We start from the raw sequence: 18,801 nt of genomic DNA, 5'->3' as shown, positions 1-18,801 counted from the left end.
GGTCCTCCCCGCGAGTGGCGGCTCCGCCCCGCCCGGCCCTCCGGCGCCCTTGCAGCTGCTTCCGGCTCGGCGGCTCCGGGCGCCTCCGGGAGGCCGCGGCCCGAACGCTGTGCCCGGGAGGGGCCGCCGCCACAGCGCCCGGACGCCTGGGTCCCCGACAGGCCCGCTCGTGGGCTCGCGACTGCGGTCTCCGAGGACGTCGTGGCCTGACCTTCCCGAGGCCGCGTCTCAGCTGCGCGCTTGGGGCCCGCCCGCCGCCGGGGGGACTCACAGCCCTGGAATCCGGGGGATGAACCTGCTGGCGAGGCTCGCCGACACCTGCCCCACCCTCCCACAGGGGACTTCCCAGCGCTGAGCTCCCCAAGTCGGCAGGTTAGGACCCTACATCGGAGCACTTCCTTCCCTCTTGGATGGAGCGCCGCCTCTCCAGCTTTGGGGGCACCTTGGGTGGCCTCGGTGAGTGAGACTGGGTGTGCTATTTGCTGGGAAGAAACCCGGAAACAGGGAGGACGCTGTCGGTGACGGAGGCCTGGTCGGATCCCGAGACTTGGAAATCTGTGTGGGGCGGTGAACGCACTCACCCAGCAGATCCCTGTGCTGCTGAGCCTCAACAGTGCCAGGACGCGGCCTCAGGATTTGGGGTTCATTGCACATTCCAACCATGTTCCTGCGACGGCTGGGTGGCTGGCTACCTGGCCCTTGGAGCCGCCGGAAACCCAGGCCTGACCCGCGCACCCCAGAACCCAGACGGCTGGATAGCTCCTCGGAAAACTCAGGGAGCGACTGGGACAGCGCCCCAGAAACCATGGGCGATGTGGGGCCTTCCCAGAGGAAGGACTCAGGGGCCCGGAGTCGTTCTGGGACTGCTCCCCCACCAAGCAGGGAGCCCCAAGTTGAGCAACTGGGGAGCAAAAGGATGGATTCCCACAAGGGGGACAAGACTGGTGCTGGCATTCAAGAGTCTGGGAGACTGGAGGCAGCAGAGGCCATTCCCCATCTGGGATGGGACCCTGTGGACTCAGGTGGCACCAGGAGATCTGAAGTGCCTCCTGAAGGGGGACTGAGCCCCCCTGGGCCTGAAGCGCCGGTGGAGAAGCCTGGCCGCCGTCAGAAGCTGCTGGGCTGGCTGCGGGGGGACCCAGGTGGGGGAGCAGGGGCTCCCTCGCAGTACCTGGGGGGCCCAGAGGAGTGTCTGCAGATCTCCACCAACCTGACGCTGCACTTGCTGGAGCTGCTGGCCTCGGCCCTGCTGGGACTGTGTTCACGGCCCCTGCGGGCAGCCCTGGACATGCTGGGCCTGAGCGGGCCTCTGGGCCTCTGGCTGCATGGGCTGCTGTCCTTCCTGGCTGCCCTGCACGGGCTCCATGCCGTGCTGAGCCTACTTACTGCTCACCCCCTGCACTTCGCCTGCCTCTTCGGTCTCCTACAGGCTCTGGTGCTGGCTGTCAGCCTCCGGGAGCCAAGTGGGGATGAGGAGGCCACTGACTTGGAGGGTAGTAAGTTGGGGAGGGAGGGGGAGGAGCAGAGGGGAGACCCAGGAAAGGGGCTGTGACCTCAGAGTGGGTATGACCAGGCCCCCCCTCCCCCTCCGTGGGGTGGGAGCAAGGGTGAAGACAGTGTGGCCTTTAGGAGAGTAGGGGGGATGACCCAGATTGTAAGCACAGGGACCTCAGGGATGGGGAAGAAACCCCAGAGCATGAGGGTACCCACCCACCCAGGGAGAGAACAGCTGTTCAGGGTGTCTGGGTTTATGGACAGTGGGGGCATAGCCCTTGAATTCACCAGCTGTTGTTACTTTTTGATTTTATATTTCTCCTACCTTCAAGTTTTTTTCCTCATCTTCACGTTTTAAAAGCCAAAATTTTTTTTTTTTTTTAAATGTTGTGGTGGAGAATAAAGACTAAATGGTCCTCTCTACCTTTCAAGACTCCCCAGGGACAGACAGAACTCTGGCTGGGGTAAGAGGGTGGTTGGGAGACCCAAGGGGTCCCTTGGACCTTGGGACATCTAAGGTAGAATGGGGCTGCTAGGTGGGTGGATTTGGGGACTGGATGGGGCGCACAGGCAACAGGGAGCCTGAAGGGATGAAGTGGGTGTTTCTGGGAGTCAGAGGGAGTGGGGATGGTGTAGGTGGTACTGGCCGGAGGGGTGGGGCAGGCGGCCCTTGCAGGGATTAGGGGTTGCTCACTCAGCAATAAATCACTGTCACAGCAAATCCTAAATATACCACTAAAATGAGTGAACTGCCATGCAGTGTCCTTCCTGATGCCGCCCAGCTAGGGGTTCCGGTGGTAGGAAGTTCAGGGGGCGTTTTGAAATGGGAGTGGGATTGATGTCTGGAGAAAAACCCCAACATGTGATGAGGATTGAAAAATCGTCTTTATTACTCCTTAGAAGGCACCTCCGGCTTCTCTTCACCACAATCTCAGTCCCACCAAATACATCTGGGGGCACAGATGTAGCCACAGGTCAGTCACTGGACTGCTTGCAGGCCTCTGGTGGGAGGAGGGAGAAAAGAAGAGGATGGGAAGGAAGGAAATCCAGGAAGAGATGCAAGCTTGCTGGTAATGGGTGGGGGAGAATGCATTCCCTCATTCCTCCCCTATCAAAGGGGCCTCTGCGGCCTATTTCCCTCTGTCTGACTCTCCCCCCTGCATTTACTGCAAACTCAGAACCTCTCTTGAGTAGCCCACAGCCTACCAGGCTTCCTCTGGTGCCATCACAACCTATAACACAAATGGAGGATATGAACACAGCCACTCTGATAGTATCAGCCTTTGGTCCTGCCCTCTGGTGACATCACTTGAGTCCCTTTCCTCCGGCACCTGCAGCAGACTTGGTGAGTCCTAGTTCTCTTCTGTGGGACTTTGTCCCCTTACCTTGTTTCCTGGGAGTCAGTAAGAAGGCCTTGGAGTCCAGGCAGGAGGTCAGGGACTGGAATTCCTCCACACACTTCTCAGGAGGGTATGGTGAGCGGTCTGAAAGGGCACAGCAGGGCCAGGCCCATCAGCACCTCTACTTAGCAAGACCCCTGGGGAGGACCTGGAAGCACCCAGCCCCTCCTGGGACGATATCCCAGGGTCCAGAGTGAGGGGCTCTCCCATCCTGCCCCTCCCGCCTCACCACCGCACTCACTGTAGAGCAGGAAGCGCTGGTAGCCCTGGCCCGTCTCCTTCAGCAGGATTCCACCTGGGCATGAGCTGGAGAAGAGCTCGGTCTTCATGTCGGGGCGCCCTGTCAGGATGGGTTGGGGGGAAGTGTGAGGACACAGATGCAGAACAAGCCAGCCAGGGGATTTGGAGAGAGGGAGGGCTGGAGAGAACCAACCTTCAGTTCTGAGATCTGTGCTCCCTTCAGTCAGGTGGTAGATCCATTCCCGGGGCACACAGGACCCAGTTTTCCTGCAGAGGTGGTGGTGGCGAGAAAGAAAGATTGAATGACACCCAGCCACACAGTACCAACCTTCATTTATTCCCTTTTATTCCTTCTGAAGCCTGGGTCAGCTTGGGTTTCAAGCTACCAAGGGTTAGGCCCATCGCTCTCCAGATGAAAACTAACAGAACCGTCGCACTCAGTGGGCCAAGAACAGGATATGCCAGTGAGCCCCGCTCTTTGTGGGTCGGTGCTCACACTTTGGGCAGAGACTGTACCTGTTGGTACCTCTGCCTCCTCACCACTTACGTGCGAATGGTAGCACGAAGCTGGAGCTGCGTGGGGGCAGAGCCCGCAGCCATGTTGAAGACAATGTTGTCCACAGGGTCAAAAGTTGCCAACTCCTCCTTGGTGGGAGCTGCCCCTGCAATAAAATGCCACTGGCCCAGGTGGGGCTCTGGAAACTGGAGAGAACAAGGGGAGCAAGAGAGGGTGTGTCCCACTGCAGGCCCGTCCAGCCTGCCAGGACAGCAAGACTTCGTGTGGAGGCACCGGCTGCCCTTTTCCAACTAGACTTGGATCCACGACAGGGAGTCATCAGATGACTTTTCCTCTTTTCCTGCCCTCAGTAACCCGAGTGCCCCTCCAACCCCAAATGCTACCATGTCTCCACATTGATGGCCGAAGTGCTAATATATTTTTACTTCTCCTTGTTTTTATCCTCACAGTATTCATACCCTCTTCCTCCCTTCCTTTCACAATGTAGCTTCTGGTCACTCTAGGCCACCCACTCAAGTCCCTCAGAGCCCCCACTGTAAGTTTCCCCCCATCCTCAGTCCATACCTTTTTCCCGTCCACGTCCTGAGTTGTCAGGTGACTCGGCTCAGGGCACTGGTAGATGGAGTTAAGGAGAATGCCATAGAGGTAAAGCAGAGCTGCCCAAATTTGGTGGAACATCTTCAGGCAACAGGGAGCTGGTATGTTCCTCGTGGAGTAGCCGGTGCCTTAACTATTCTCTTCCCCACTGGCTGGTCAGTCCACTCTGCTTCCAGCCCCTTTGCCTTGACCCTTGACCCTTTACCTGCTAATGAGTAACTTCAACCTTGTTTTCCAAACATCGATTACTTAGTGTTTGCCCCTTCCTCCCCCTCTGCTGGATGCAGCCACTCTACAACACACCCTGGCATGTCCAGGGTCTTTTGGGAATTATCAGAAGAGCTGAGCCCTGCAGGCAGAGACGGTGGTCTTTATCTGAGCTGGGTATCTGCTGTGTTGTGCAGCATTGGAGAGGTGGATTCATTCATTCACTTAGCAAACTTTTTATTAAGTCTCAGCTGTTTGCCAGGAATTGGCTAAGCCCTGGGGACATAAAATGAATAAGGCATAGTCTCTGGCCTTGAAGAAGTCAGTCTAAGGAGAACTAGCTGTGTAAACAAATCATTGTAATACAACCTGATAAGTGCTTTCGGACAGGTATGAACCAGGTTCTGGGGCATGCCTGATGGGTGGCTTTTTCTCTGGTTTATAATTGGGGAAATAATATGTACACCATCCAGAAAAGCTCACTGACACAGTTCATTCCATGTTTATTACTATAAGAAACTACATAAGCTAGTGGTTAAGGGGGACAGACAGACACGGTGCTGGGCAGAGTGGGTTCAAGCCCCAACTCTATTAATCTCTATGACTGCTTTTTCATCTTTAAAATGAGCATATCATAAATCTTAGGGGATTAAGAGATAATGCATATAAAGCCCTTTGCAAAAACCTATACCTGGCAAGTCCAAAGTAAATATTTGCTGAAGTAATGCTTGTAAAGTGGTTATTAGTTTCTGGTGGGTAATACAGTCCCAAATAATAGTATCAAAAGGGTTGAGCAGTTAATGCAAAGAAATGTGGGACTTTCTTAATTATAATTTATAGACTGCCAAAAAAAAAAAAAAAAAAAGGTTTGTCCTGAGAGGTGAGGCTTGAGATTCGGGGCATCTGAAGGCTCAGTATGCTATTTTCTTTTGGGGTAATGTTTGACATTTTTTATTTAAAAAAACTAAAAAATGTACTGGGGCAGTAAAGCAGTGCTTGACCCAGGGAGTCCGGTAGGCCTGCATCTGCCAGTTCCCTAGCTGTACTCACTGCATAAGGGGATGTAATAACCACCTCCTGTTGAATGACTTATAAACGTAACTGTACGTGGAACCCTGGACTGAACAGTAGTGGGACCCGGGTATAAACCAAGAACCGCAGAAGGGCCGGGCCGGGGCGAAGGCGGCGGGGCAGTCACCCCGGACCTCGGCCTGCAGAAACCCTGTGGCGGCCCCTTCAAGTCCCCACGGCGAATATCTGGTGTTTCGGTCCGGTCGGACTTCGTTTGCTCTCAACTCCCAACCTCGGAGGTGCCGTTTTGGGGGGACAAAAGTCCTGAGAGGTAGTAAACGCTTCGCTTCTGAAAAACAGCGTGTTCCCTCGGCCGTGCACCGCCGGTGAGAAACACGGCACCCGCACTCCGCAAAACGCCCACCGGGCGGAACCGAAATTAGGCCCAATGACACGACCGGACGAAAGACAGCTCGCGAGCCAGCCCCAACCGCCCAGCACAGGGTGACTTCCGGAGCCGCCGCAGGAGTGGCGCGGCGAGGGCGAGGGCGAGGATGGGGACGGGATTTTAGGTGGCCAGGACAGTGCCGCCTCAAAGTCTCTGCCGGCCAAGACCTTAACACAGATTAACGAGGCACAATCTCTAGTCCCCAAACTCCAACACCTATATCACCGTGCAGAGCTTCTCGAGGCAGTCATAAAGTCTCATCTGGAAATTCGTTTCCAGGCATTTACAGTGGCCACCTCAATCTCCTCTGGCTCCAGCGCGCGCACGGAAGAAAGGAACGGCGCCAGCGAGGGTGGGGCGGTGCCTGTGTGTACGCATGCGTAATGCGACGCACGCAGACGCAGTACGGTCCCCCGGGCGACGGCGGCGGCTCCTCGGGGTGCTCGGCTCCCTCCCATCTAGGCCGGCCCCGGCCCGTCTCGCCCTCAGGAACTCACTGTTTGGGGCTGTGGACTTTCTTGTCGTGCCCCACGAAAGTGAAGCTTGGGGACCTGAGGGGAGCCGGAAGTTCCGCCTCGCGATCTCCAAATATTATCGGGGAAACGGAAGTGGCCGTCGGTGGCAGGTTGGAGGTGACCGGAAGTGACGGCACCGTGGGGAAGTCGGGGGTGGGTCCGCAGGGTGGTGTGTGTATTTGATGTGTGTTGGTTGCGACGCTCTGCTGGAACTCCGGAAGAAGGCGGAAGAGGGGGGCAGTCAGCTAACCGGTCTGGCCCCCCGTGAGTGTCCGTCATTTTGGGTCTGTCGTGAGTTAGGCGGGCTCCGTGGGCGTGGCGCGCCTGCGCGAAACCACTTTCTTCGCAGAGTGTAATGCGACCCTCCCCCCCTCTTTCTCGCGTTGTCCCAGCTTTTCTGGGCCCTTCGCAACCGGTGATGACCCTGGAATCCTGCTTCCCTGCTCCCTAGCCAGAGTGGCCCACTCTTGGGATTGGCATCGTGGGGCCCCTCCCACCTCCCGTCCTCCAGCTTCCTTCGGCGTCGTCTCCTACCCTTTGCATTTCTTTCCCTCTGCCCCGGAATCAGAAGGGGGATGGGGTGGGTGTGAGTGTGTGCTCGTGTGGGAGAAATGTAGGCACGGGGGCGGAGACTCGGGCCGGGAGGCTTCTGGGTATATAAAATCCGCTCTGGGCGACAGCGGGCCTCTCTCCCTCTGTTCTTCCGTAGAGAGCTGTAGGCCATGGAGCCCAGTAACAGTACCAGTACCACCATGGAGGAGCCTGACAGCCTGGAGGTGCTGGTGAAGACCCTGGACTCTCAGACCCGGACCTTCATTGTGGGGTCCCAGGTGAGACCCCAGTACTTCTGGAAGACATCCATTCACTTTTCCTCTTGTAGGCCCTTTAACCTGAGAGAACAGCCTGATTTTCCGGTCCTCAACTTCTCTTCCATTGCTTTCTTTGTTCATATTCTAGACAGAACATTTTTTGATGTGTCTTGTTGAGGAAGAAGCTATGGTTTCTATTGAACAAGCTAGGTTTTGCTCTGCCTTCCTCCCCCTCAGTAAAACTCAGCGCAGAGGGAAGTGTGGAGGGAGGAGGAGGCTGAATGCCATCCTCACCAGTGAACTGCAGCTCAGAGGGATGGCCGTGGCTCCGGCCTGTGGGAAGGGAATAGAACACACAGACTCCAGACGCAAGTGTGTCTTGAAAACAGAAATTGGTTAGGTCTGTACTGAGTTTTTAAAGGTGAGAAGTCAGAGCCCATAATGCAGGTCGAGGCCTCATAGAGTGTTGAGTGGAGTTACTGGTCTGTGTGGTGTAATTTTAATCGTTTGAGTTTAACAGCGTTGGCACAACTGTCAATGTCATTGCGCCTGTAATACTGGGAGACAAAATTGTGAGGGGTTGGCCCATGGTTTTTAAAATATATGTGTGACAATATATGTGTTTCAGAAAACCGTATAGGCTTTTGTGATTAGATGTGTGTCAACACCTGAATCTTCCCAAGAGGAAGGTGTTTGGTTAGGAGAAAGTCGTCTTTTTGCTCCCTTCTCTCCTTCTTGGTTGAGTCTTCCTTCCTCAGCCTGATTGTCCACCCCTTCTTCTTCATCTTCGCTTTTATCTTTGAGCCTAGAGTTGTATCATTTTGTGTTTGGGGAGCCGTATCTTTAGACACACATTCCCCTGTGAGCCAGGCAGAGGAGTGAACAGGTTATCAGTTGGCTTTTCTGTTCCTCCGCCATGTCGTTTCTCCTAGGCCCAGAAGACCGTTTACTGTCAGTGTTTTGACAGGGGGTTGCCTTAGTTTGGGGCTTTGCACATCATTACCTCCCAATCCGGAGAAACGGGCAGTGATTTTATAATGAGGTGGTTTTTACCCCTCACCCCTGCAAGTCAGTTGTCCCTCCTCTGTGCTTCCTCTTCCTCCATTCCCTGACACCTGTTTGTCCCTTCTGTGCAGATGAATGTAAAGGAATTTAAGGAGCACATTGCTGCCTCTGTCAGCATCCCCTCTGAGAAACAACGGCTCATCTATCAGGGACGAGTTCTGCAGGATGATAAGAAGCTCCAGGAATACAGTAAGGGGGTGGGGGAGGCAGTTCGGAGTTTGAGGCAGCTGTGAAGAGGGGTGAGCTGAAGCCATGGGTTTACCTGAGATATATATATATATATATATATAGTTTTTCTTTCTTTCTTTCTTTCTTTTTTGCAGATGTTGGGGGCAAGGTTATCCACCTGGTAGAACGTGCACCTCCTCAGACTCAGCTCCCTTCTGGGGCATCTTCTGGGACAGGGTCTGCCTCAGCCACCCATGGTGGGGGACCCCCACTTAGTACTCGGGGGCCTGGGGCCTCTGTTCATGACCGGAATGCCAACAGCTATGTCATGGTTGGAACCTTCAATCTTCCTGTAAGCTTGTGTTCCACCTGGGTGGTTTTTGTGGTGAAGGATAGTGTTGGTTGTGGTCCAGCCAAGAGCTCAGTATTTAGATTGGGTTTGGAGGGCCCTGTGGTCTACGAGTGGCCTCAGATGTGAGAAAAGGGATGTGTCTCCAGAGAACGAATTGGAAATGTGGGAGCCTTAACATTTGGCTTCTCCCAGAGCAACTTCCCTTACCCTTTCCCCAGAGTGACGGCTCTGCTGTGGATGTTCACATCAACATGGAGCAGGCCCCAGTGCAGGTAGTACGGGGCCTGGGAGGGTCAGGGAAGGGGATCTGGGAGAAGGAGGCCATGAGGTGGGATTGGACTTGGCTGAGGAGATGCTGGGACCTGGTTCAGTGGGCTCTGGAGCTCGTGGCTGTATTGCGGACTTGCCCTAACTCTCCCTCTTGTCATAGAGTGAACCCCGGGTACGACTGGTGATGGCTCAACACATGATCAGGGATATACAGACCTTACTATCCCGGATGGAGGTAAGTGGTCTGTCACTCTCTCCCCGTCCTCACTACCCCTTGTCTCAGCCCTGGAGTGAAAGCATGACTGGCTGGTTTCTTTCATTTTTTTGTTTTTTTCCTTTTCTTTTTTTTGGCCGCTTCCTTTCTAATCTGGTCTCTTCTCTGCAGTCTTCTTTCTTTGGGCAGAAAAAAGTATCTATGTGAGGCTATCTTGTTCCTGCCAATCCTCTCGGTGACTGGTGTCTGGGAAGTTTGTTTTATACTTGTCAGATAACTCTCCTGGCATTTTTTTTCCCAATTAAAAAAGGATTTCATATTTTATAATTTTTTAAAACTTTTATTTATTGACTTTAGAGAGAGGAAAGGGGAGAGAGAGAGAAAAACATTTTGTTGGTCCACTTATTTATACATTTGTTGGTTGATTCTTATATGTACCCTGACTGGGGATCGAGCCCGCAGCCTTGATGTATTGGGAGGTTTCTCTAACCAACTGAACTATCCGGCCAGGGCCTTTAATTACTTTCTTTTTTAAACCATGTTTTTGTTGACTTTAGAGAGACGGTGGGAGAAAACTATCAATGAGAGAGGACCATCAGTCGGCTGCCTCCTGCATGCCCCCTACTGGGGATTGAGCCCGCAACCCGGGAATTAACCGGGGACCTCTGGGTGTGTGGGTCGATGCTCAACCAACTGAGCCACACTGGCCAAGGGAGGACCTTTAATTTCTTAATTATGATATTTGATACTGAAATATCCAAATTTCATTAGTTTGTGCTGTGTCTGCAGCCTGTGGCTTTTTCTTTTCTCCTTGTGGAGGTTAGCAAACCATAATCCCTTCTTTTTGTTGGTAATTCATTTGCAAGAATTTCAGGTATTAGGCCTCTGACTTGTCTAAGTCTTAGAATGATTGCTAGGGAATCGACATACAGGTGCAAAGCCTTGCCTCCAGAGCACTTTGTCCACTCAGGCTCCTTTGATCTAGCAGTCCTCTGCAGCAGGCTCATCCTGCCTTTGGTACCCTGACCCTCCCCCACTTTCAGTGTCGAGGGGGGCCCCAAGCACAGCCCAGTCAGCCGCCTGCACAGACACCGACTGTGGCCCCGGAACCAGGAGCCTTGAGCTCTCAGCCATCAGATCCGGGTGAAAGCGAAGCGCCTTCCCGGGAGCCCATGGAGGCAGAAGTGGAGGAGCGTGCCCCAGCCCAGAGCCCGGAGCTGACTCCTGGCCCAGCCCCAGCGGGCCCAGCACCTGTCCCAGAGACCAGTGCACCCAAGTGAGAGATGGAGGGCACTTTGGGAGCGGGTTGGGGTCCTGAGTGGAGGATGAGGCACAGGAGAGTGTGATGGGGAAGGGAGGATTTCTTGGAGGTCCGTGTGGAGGTGGTTGTGGTCGAGGAGGGGCTCTGGAGTCGAGTAGGACTGGGCAGCTGACCTGCACGGTTCTCCCCGGGGCAAGGAAAACCAAGTGCTGCTTCCTGATCACGATTCTCTCCCCTGTGTGCACAGGGGCCCCATCTTTTATTAGAGTCAGCATCTTGCCACTGTGGGTGCAGGCTGTGCAGTGGGGAGGGCGGAGGCAGTTTATCTTCCTCCCCATCTTCCCATGGGCGGGGGTAAAGAACAGGCTCTGCTAGGCCAGGGAGGGATTGGGCCAGGGTTCTGGGAGGCCAGGAGAGACAGCAGTGTGGTCCCTGTCAGCCGTGAGGGGGAACAGGAAAGCCTTGGCTCACTGCCCCTTGGGGTTGCCCACAGCCATCCTTCCCCTGCGGAGTACATCGAGGTGCTGCAGGAGCTCCAGCGACTTGAGAGCCGCCTTCATCCCTTCCTGCAGCGCTACTATGAGGTTCTGGGTGCTGCTGCCAGCACGGACTACAACAACAATGTGAGCCGCCCCCCGCCCCCCCCCCGCTCTCCCCAGGGGGAGCCGGCTGACACACATCTCCCTCTCCCCACAAAGACATCATCTGTAAGATGAAGATTTCTCCCTAGATTTGGAAGTGATCTTCCCCTCCCTTTCAGGATAGGTGATCATCTTTGCAGGACCCACTCTCTCTGTCCCCTGAGTTGTTTTATTATTTATTTGTTTTTAATGCTCACCTGAGGATATTTTTCTTTTTCTTTTTTTAAATATATTTTTATTGATTTCAGAGAGGAAGGGAGAGGGAGAGAGAGACAGAAACATCAATGATGAGAGAGAACCACCGTTCAGCTTCCTCCCGCACACCACTGGGGATCGAGCCTGAAACCCAGGCATGTGCCCTTGACCAGAATCAAACCCGGGATGCTTCTGTCCGAAGGCCGATGCTCCATCCACTGAGCCAAACTGGCCAGGGCCCGAGGATATATTTCTTTTGATTTTTAGAGAGTGGAAGAGAGAGGGAAAGACCGAGAAACATCGATGTGAGAGAAACACATCAATTGGTTGCCTCCTGCACAAGCCCCGACCAGGGCCCAGGCAGGGGAGGAGCCTGCAACCAAGGTATGTGCCCTTGACCAGAATCGAACCCAGGACCCTTTGGTTCACAGGCTGATGCTCTGTCCACTGAGCCAAACTGGCTAGGGTTAGCAAGTTTGTAAAGTAAGGGAGATTAGTAGATGATGACCTTGATTCACTGTAAGGTCTGTTTTAATAGGAAGCTGTGTATACAATAGAATTCTGCAAAGATTTGGTATCTGCAGAAGCTTCTAAGGCTACACCTAAAGGTTTAGCAGTGGTTCTCAACCTTCTGGCCCTTTAAATACAGTTCCTCATGTTGTGACCCAATCATAAAATTATTTGCATTGCTGCTTCATAACTGTAATGTTGCTACTGTTATGAATCGTCATGTAGATATTTGATATGCAGGATGGTCTTAGGCGACCGCTGTGAAAGGGTCTTTCGACCGCCAAAGGGGTCGCGACCCACAGGTTGAGAACCGCTGGTTTAGAGGGTGTGATATTCTCAGGTGTTGCTTTGGTTAGTAAGGTGGATTCCAGCCTGATGTTTTCTCCCTTTTGTGTTTTTCTTTTCCCCCTTGCCTTTGGCCGGGGCTACAGCAAGAAGGCCGGGAGGAAGACCAGCGCTTAATCAACCTGGTGGGGGAGAGCCTGCGGCTGCTGGGCAACACCTTTGTGGCCCTGTCTGACCTGCGCTGCAATCTGGCCTGTGCACCCCCTCGACACCTGCATGTGGTCCGGCCTATGTCTCACTACACCACGCCCATGGTGCTCCAGCAGGCGGCCATCCCCATCCAGGTGGGCCGGGCCCGCCGGGCCCGAGGGAGAATGGAGGGCTGTTGGTGGAATGACCCAGGGTAGCTACTGGACTTGAGGGAGGGTAGGAGGAGAGGAGGCTTGGAAACAGATGACGAGTGATAAGGGAGATTTCAGAAATACGTCGGGTGGTGCTCTGGGTTACCCTCGTGTATTTTTCTCACTTCTGTCCCACTTGTCTGCTCCAGATCAACGTGGGGACCACTGTGACCATGACGGGGAATGGGACTCGGCCCCCCCCGACTCCCAGTGCGGAGGCATCTCCCCCTGGTCCAGGGCAGGCCTCACCCCTGGCTCCCTCTTCTGCCACTGTCGAGTCAACTGAGGGGGCGCCTCCCCCAGGGCCGGCTCCTCCCCCAACCGCCAGCCACCCGAGGGTCATCCGGATTTCCCACCAGAGCGTGGAACCCGTGGTCATGATGCACATGAACATCCAAGGTGAATTAGGGTTGGTGCGAGGGTGTGAGGGTGAGGAAGGGGGAGGCCAGGGCTGCTGGTGGTAGCAGAGGGGTCAGAACAGGTGTGTGTGTGTATGTGTGGCGAGGGTAGGGGGGAGCAGGGACTGCTTGTCCTTGGAAATTTGTTTACATGGAGAAGAGAGCACCTCCTCCCTGTCTAGATGGTGGGAAAGGCAGGCAGGTATTCTAGGTAGGGAATGGGGGCCTGAAGGACTCCCATCTCAGGAGGATACAGTCAGGCCTTGGCCCCACTTGTCTCAGGACCACTCTATCTGTCTCCCTTCCCAGATTCTGGCACACAACCTGGTGGAGTTCCGAGTGCTCCCACTGGCCCCCTGGGACCCCCTGGTCATGGACAGACCTTGGGTAAGAGTGAGGGCATCAGAGCAGGCTGAGCTCTGGGTAGAGAAAGGGGTAGGGCCAATTGGGTGGGCTGAAGGGGTCCAGGTTCAAGGTTACATCAGACCCGCCCCCCAGGCTCCACCCTCATCCAGCTGCCCTCCCTGCCCCCTGAGTTCATGCACGCCGTCGCCCACCAGATCACTCATCAGGCCATGGTGGCAGCTGTTGCCTCCGCGGCCACAGGTAATGACCTGGAAAGGGAGGCCTGGGAGGAGGGCCATGGTCCATGGTGGCGGGTGTTGTTGGCTGGCGAGCATGGGCCCGGCCCTCAGCCCTCTTTGGTCTCTCCCCTGTGCCACGCACAGGACAGCAGGGGCCAGGTTTCCCGGCAGCCCCGACACGGGTGGTGATTGCCCGGCCCACACCTCCACAGGCTCGGCCTTCCCATCCTGGGGGGCCCCCAGTCTCGGGGACTCTGGTGAGTAGGGTGGGAGAGTTTGGTTAGGGGTCCCTGGGGAGGAAGCCCTGTGGTGGGGCACGGAAAGGGCAGGGCCAAAAGCCCCTCTCTCTCAGCAGGGTGCTGGTCTGGGTACCAACGCCTCTTTGGCCCAGATGGTGAGCGGCCTTGTAGGGCAGCTTCTTATGCAGCCTGTCCTTGTGGGTGAGTCCTCGTTCTTCCCTCAAATTTCAGAGATTTCCGTGGTGACCCTCCCTCCCTGACCTCCTCACTGGTATTTCCCAGTTCTTGCCGGGGTTGCTTGTTCCTACCTTCCTGCTAGAGGACTGGAGTGGAGGTGCTGTGGGCCTTGTTTCTGTTTAGATCTCACCTTGCTGCTTTTGGTCCCTACAGCTCAGGGGACCCCAGGAATGGCTCCACCTCCAGCCCCTGCCACTGCGTCAGCCAGTGCTGGCACCACGAACACGGCCACCACAGCTGGCCCTGCCCCAGGGGGCCCCACCCAGCCTCCACCCCCTCAACCCTCCACCACAGATGTGCAGTTCTCTCAGCTCCTGGGGAACCTGCTGGGGCCTGCAGGGCCAGGTGCTGGAGGGCCTGGCATGGCTTCTCCCACCATCACTGTGGCGATGCCTGGTGTCCCTGCCTTTCTCCAGGGCATGACTGACTTCTTGCAGGTGAGTGGCTGGCTTGCTCTTTGCCCAGCCAGGCACTGGTGTCTTGTTGCCATTATGTCACCACTGGGAAGGAACCCTGGGGATCCACTAACGCCAAGTCCTCCATTTTGGAGATGAGGAAAATGGGCTTGTAGCGTTCGTGTCACTGCTTTCTGACCTCACTCATTCGGGGGAGAGGTGCTGCTTGGCCTCCTGCTGCTGCTCAGTACTGCCCATGCATGTTCTGCTGTAAGGAGTCGAGACCAGAGTAGAGCCCCCCATTTTCCAAACCTCTCTGGTTCGTACCCTCCTGATGCCATTTTATGTCCTTGTACCCATTCTCACCTCATCTTCTGTTCTTTATGTCTTCTTTGTTGTCAGGCAACACAGACGGCCCCTCCACCCCCTCCACCCCCCCCACCTCCACCTCTGGCCACGGAGCAGCAGACCATGCCCCCACCAGGGTCCCCTTCTGGTGGTGCAGGGAGTCCTGGAGGCCTGGGTCCTGAAAGCCTGTCCCCGGAATTTTTTACCTCGGTGGTGCAGGGAGTGCTGAGCTCCCTGCTGGGCTCCCTAGGAGCTCGGGCCGGCAGCAGTGAAAGTATCGCCGCTTTCATACAGCGCCTCAGTGGGTCCAGCAACATCTTTGAGCCTGGGGCAGACGGCGCTCTTGGTGAGCATGGGCGGGGCGGGTGCCTTGGCCTTCTCCAGGAAAGGGCAGCCAGGGGAAGGTAGATGACCTGTCATTAGCGGTATTGCTAAGGTGGGATGAGGGTGATGGGCTGGGATGGGTGGGTAGGTTGGTGATAAAGACATTGCTAACTTCTGCCCCTGTCCACAGGGTTCTTTGGGGCCCTGCTCTCTCTCTTGTGCCAGAACTTCTCCATGGTGGATGTGGTGATGCTTCTCCATGGGCATTTCCAGCCACTGCAGCGGCTCCAGCCCCAGCTGCGATCCTTCTTTCACCAGCACTACCTGGGTGGCCAGGAGCCCACACCTGGTAACATCCGGGTAAATGAAGGCCTGGGTCCCAGAGCTCTCCTCCTCCGCCTCCTCCTCCTCACCTTCAGTACCTAATCCCTGACTCAGTGTATCTGTCACCTACACTGTGACTGTCCCAGCCCAAGCAGTCCTGGTCGTGGGGGTGGAGGAGGAAGCGTCTTGAGGACTGGGACTTGAATCTAATCTGTGCTGTGTGTCCCCCCCTTCCCCCCCGTAGATGGCAACTCACACATTGATCACTGGGCTAGAAGAGTATGTTCGGGAGAGTTTTGTGAGTAGCCCTGCCCCATCCCCTCCTCTCCTGCGTCTGGTAGGGTAGCTTCTGTCCTCCTGCCTCCTGGTGTCTTGGGCTCCTGATTTTTGGTTCTCTGTTGTGTCTCAGTCCCTGGTGCAGGTGCAGCCAGGTGTGGACATCATCCGGACGAATCTGGAGTTTCTGCAGGAGCAGTTCAATAGCATTGCTGCCCACGTTCTGCACTGCACAGGTCTGGCCAGCTGGTCGGGGGAGCAGGGTGTGGAGGTGTGCAGGGCTGCAGAGCCAGCACGCCTTCCTTGTCTTGCCCACAGACAGTGGATTTGGGGCCCGTTTGCTGGAGTTGTGTAACCAGGGCCTGTTTGAGTGCCTGGCTCTGAACCTGCACTGCTTGGGGGGACAGCAGATGGAGCTAGCTGCTGTCATCAATGGCCGAATTGTGAGCACCCCGCCCAGATCCCCCAGCCTTTTGTTTCCTCAGATTTCCATTCTCTTCGGTATCCTGCAGTTTCATTTTTCTTCTCCCAATTGCCATCCTTTACCCTGTGATACCTTTCAAAAGCTGGTTGCGGGTTTTGTGTTTGAGGCTGCTTTCTGCCCCTCAGCGTCGCATGTCTCGTGGGGTGAACCCGTCCTTGGTGAGCTGGCTGACCACTATGATGGGACTGAGGCTTCAGGTAGTGCTGGAGCATATGCCTGTGGGCCCAGATGCCATCCTCAGATATGTCCGCAGGATTGGTGATCCCCCACAGGTAACGGCCCTGATGGTGGGCTGTGGGATTCGGGGACTGCAGGGAGCTGGAGAGACTTAAGAGGGCCTTTTGTCTTCTCCTCTGTCCAATTTCACAGCCACTTTCTGAAGAGCCAATGGAAGTTCAGGGATCAGAGAGAACTTCCCCTGAGCCTCAGGTACGAGAGAGAGGTTGAGGGACCAGATGACTGAATGGAGGGATGGGGGTGGGGGTCTGGGGGTTGAGAACTCTGACTCTTCCTGCTGTCTGACCCGCAGCGGGAGAATGCTTCCCCAGCCCCGGGAACAACAGCGGAAGAGGCCATGTCCCGAGGCCCTCCTCCTGCCCCTGAAGGGGGCTCTCAAGAGGAACAGGATGGAGCTTCAGCTGAGACAGAACCTTGGGCAGCTGCAGTCCCGCCAGTAAGTGTCAGGTGATCGGTGGGCCGAGGCAGCTGAAAGTTGTGGCAATGACTTCCTAATCTTTTTCTTCCCCAGGAGTGGGTCCCTATTATCCAGCAGGACATTCAGAGCCAGCGGAAGGTGAAACCCCAGCCTCCCCTGAGCGATGCCTACCTCAGTGGTATGCCTGCCAAGAGACGCAAGGTGGGTTTGCCTCTTCCCTGAGGATCCCTCTTTATCCAAATTCCCATCATGCTTAGAATCAAACAAACTGAGCTGGAAGGAGGGAGTTCTAGATTAGCCCCCTCATTTAATTGACGAGGAAACCTTTGTAGACTCAGACTTGGTCGTGGCTGCCCCATTAGTCTTTTTGCCAGCAGCCCTGTCACCCGAAACTCCCTAATCCCTGACTAGGGCCTGGTTTCCTTACCGTGGGTTTCCTCTGATGGACCAGATAGCTTTGAAGAGCGAGTCCAACACATTCAAATGCTGTTGTGGCCAGAGCCAAACAATATTAAGGCAGCACTTCGGCTGTTAAACACATGGGACTGTTTCCCTTCTTGCTCCTGGCGTGGATACTGGTTGACTCGTGGAAAGGGTGAGCTGGGTGGTGGCACTGGATCTGACGCTGATCCTCTTTTCCCTCCCAACCCCGTCCCCCAGACGATGCAGGGTGAGGGCCCCCAGCTGCTTCTCTCAGAGGCCGTGAGCCGGGCGGCTAAGGCAGCCGGAGCTCGGCCCCTGACGAGCCCTGAGAGCCTGAGCCGGGACCTGGAGGCACCAGAGGTTCAGGAGAGCTACAGGCAGCAGGTGCCCCCACCTCGAAGCAGAATAGGGATGGTCTAGTGGGAGGGGTTGGGCTAGGGTCCCTCTTCCCCACGTCCCTTCAGAGATGAACTGGTCTGTGGCTACTACTTGATGTTTTTAAGATCTTTTCCCCTAGTGGCATCTGGGAAGGCTCAGTGATCCTTATTGGGCTACTGACAGTGTTAGCTGGTGGGGAAGTGTTAGCTCTTGAGGGATGGCCTTGCGTGTTTGTTGGGATCCTTAGGGCCTTGGCCAAGCCCTCCAACCTGCTTGTTCTCTTTCTAGCTCCGGGCTGATATACAGAAGCGACTGCAGGAAGACCCCAACTATAGCCCCCAGCGCTTCCCTAGTGCCCACCGGGCCTTTGCTGAGGATCCCTAGCTCTTTGCCCCTCCCTCACCAGGGGACCATTTCCCCCCCTCTTCCTTCACAGTATTTAAGAAATAAAAGTCAGATTTTCCTGGCCCTTTTGTCTGTAAATTGTGTTCATTACGTAGTCTGGGCCCCTTAAATCTCTAAAGTTGACTTTTAAAATGGAATAACCCCTAGGAACCCGCTATTCCATTTAGCTTTGAACATGTTGCCGTGAGCAGATGTACACCACGTTTTACTGTTCACGGAGCACACTTAAATGTACAGGCCTGTCTTGGACAGCCTGCTTTCAGTTTTTCATGCAAAATACTTTTGCATGTAAATACCTGAGTTATGAGATGGAAGAAACGTATTCCAGGTGCGTGCTAGGACTTTGAAACTGTCCAGTAAAAACCCATTTCTCAAGCAGCAGCAGCCAGACAGCTCAACCAAGACTGACCAGTGCTAGAATTTGTCTACCCAGTTCAAGGAGCCCACTGCTCATGTGGTTGACATAGCCCATGACAGCTAGAGGCACTGTTTGTAGGTGGGGTCGAAGCTACAAATTCTGTTTCTGCCTTTGAGATGTAGTTGCTGTCCCCTCCCCTACTTTAGCTTTGCATATCCCACCGGGGTCTGAAACACTGGCTCAAGGGCCTAAGAAATCCGATGACTCCTAGAACATCTAGCTGGAGGAGTCACGTGACAAGTCCAAATGCCCCACCAAGGCCCCAGATACATGAGGGGAGCTCTATGGGACCAGCCCAGCTATGAGCTGCAGA

At 55.1% G+C, this 18,801-nt stretch overlaps 3 protein-coding genes across 11 annotated transcripts; 2 read left to right on the top strand and 1 right to left on the bottom strand.

Annotated features, from left to right (window-relative positions):
• Window positions 1-68: 68 nt before the first annotated feature.
• Window positions 69-2,363, top strand: LOC308521003 (uncharacterized protein C6orf47). The gene has a single exon (XM_081093743.1). It carries the CDS (start codon window positions 662-664, stop codon window positions 1,550-1,552), a length of 891 nt encoding a protein of 296 aa, XP_080949869.1. The 5' UTR covers window positions 69-661; the 3' UTR covers window positions 1,553-2,363.
• Window positions 2,361-6,504, bottom strand: APOM (apolipoprotein M). Of its 2 annotated transcripts, XM_081093745.1 has the most exons (7): window positions 6,412-6,504; window positions 4,216-4,263; window positions 3,682-3,836; window positions 3,328-3,401; window positions 3,136-3,234; window positions 2,880-2,978; window positions 2,361-2,495 (listed from the first exon to the last, which is right to left on the bottom strand). In XM_081093745.1, exons 3-7 carry the CDS (start codon window positions 3,732-3,734, stop codon window positions 2,470-2,472), a joined length of 351 nt encoding a protein of 116 aa, XP_080949871.1. In that variant the 5' UTR covers window positions 3,735-3,836; window positions 4,216-4,263; window positions 6,412-6,504; the 3' UTR covers window positions 2,361-2,469. The 2 variants fall into 2 exon arrangements, with proteins under 2 accessions (XP_080949871.1, XP_080949870.1); XM_081093744.1 differs by lacking the exon at window positions 6,412-6,504 and having other exon boundaries at window positions 4,216-5,668.
• On the top strand, window positions 6,320-18,134 carry BAG6 (BAG cochaperone 6). Of its 8 annotated transcripts, none has more exons than XM_081093735.1 (26): window positions 6,653-6,693; window positions 7,139-7,259; window positions 8,375-8,492; window positions 8,627-8,823; window positions 9,042-9,095; window positions 9,254-9,328; window positions 10,351-10,583; window positions 11,062-11,191; window positions 12,346-12,543; window positions 12,750-12,999; window positions 13,308-13,385; window positions 13,497-13,604; window positions 13,727-13,839; window positions 13,938-14,022; window positions 14,212-14,495; window positions 14,856-15,147; window positions 15,316-15,485; window positions 15,694-15,747; window positions 15,859-15,961; window positions 16,044-16,168; window positions 16,335-16,481; window positions 16,579-16,638; window positions 16,739-16,882; window positions 16,958-17,065; window positions 17,525-17,671; window positions 17,954-18,134. In XM_081093735.1, the coding sequence occupies exons 2-26, from the start codon at window positions 7,152-7,154 to the stop codon at window positions 18,047-18,049; spliced, it is 3,477 nt and encodes a 1,158-aa protein (XP_080949861.1). In that variant the 5' UTR covers window positions 6,653-6,693; window positions 7,139-7,151; the 3' UTR covers window positions 18,050-18,134. The 8 variants fall into 8 exon arrangements, with proteins under 8 accessions (XP_080949863.1, XP_080949866.1, XP_080949864.1 ...); XM_081093734.1 differs by having other exon boundaries at window positions 13,935-14,022; XM_081093737.1 differs by lacking the exons at window positions 6,653-6,693; window positions 13,497-13,604 and adding an exon at window positions 6,320-6,546.
• The last annotated feature ends 667 nt before the right edge of the window (window positions 18,135-18,801 follow it).

Source organism: Myotis nattereri (genome assembly GCF_964212035.1).
Source record: "Myotis nattereri genome assembly, chromosome: 6".
NCBI lineage: Eukaryota > Metazoa > Chordata > Mammalia > Chiroptera > Vespertilionidae > Myotis > Myotis nattereri.
The sequence above is the reverse complement of the archived record's forward strand: the minus strand, read 5'-3'. Positions and strand labels throughout refer to the sequence as shown.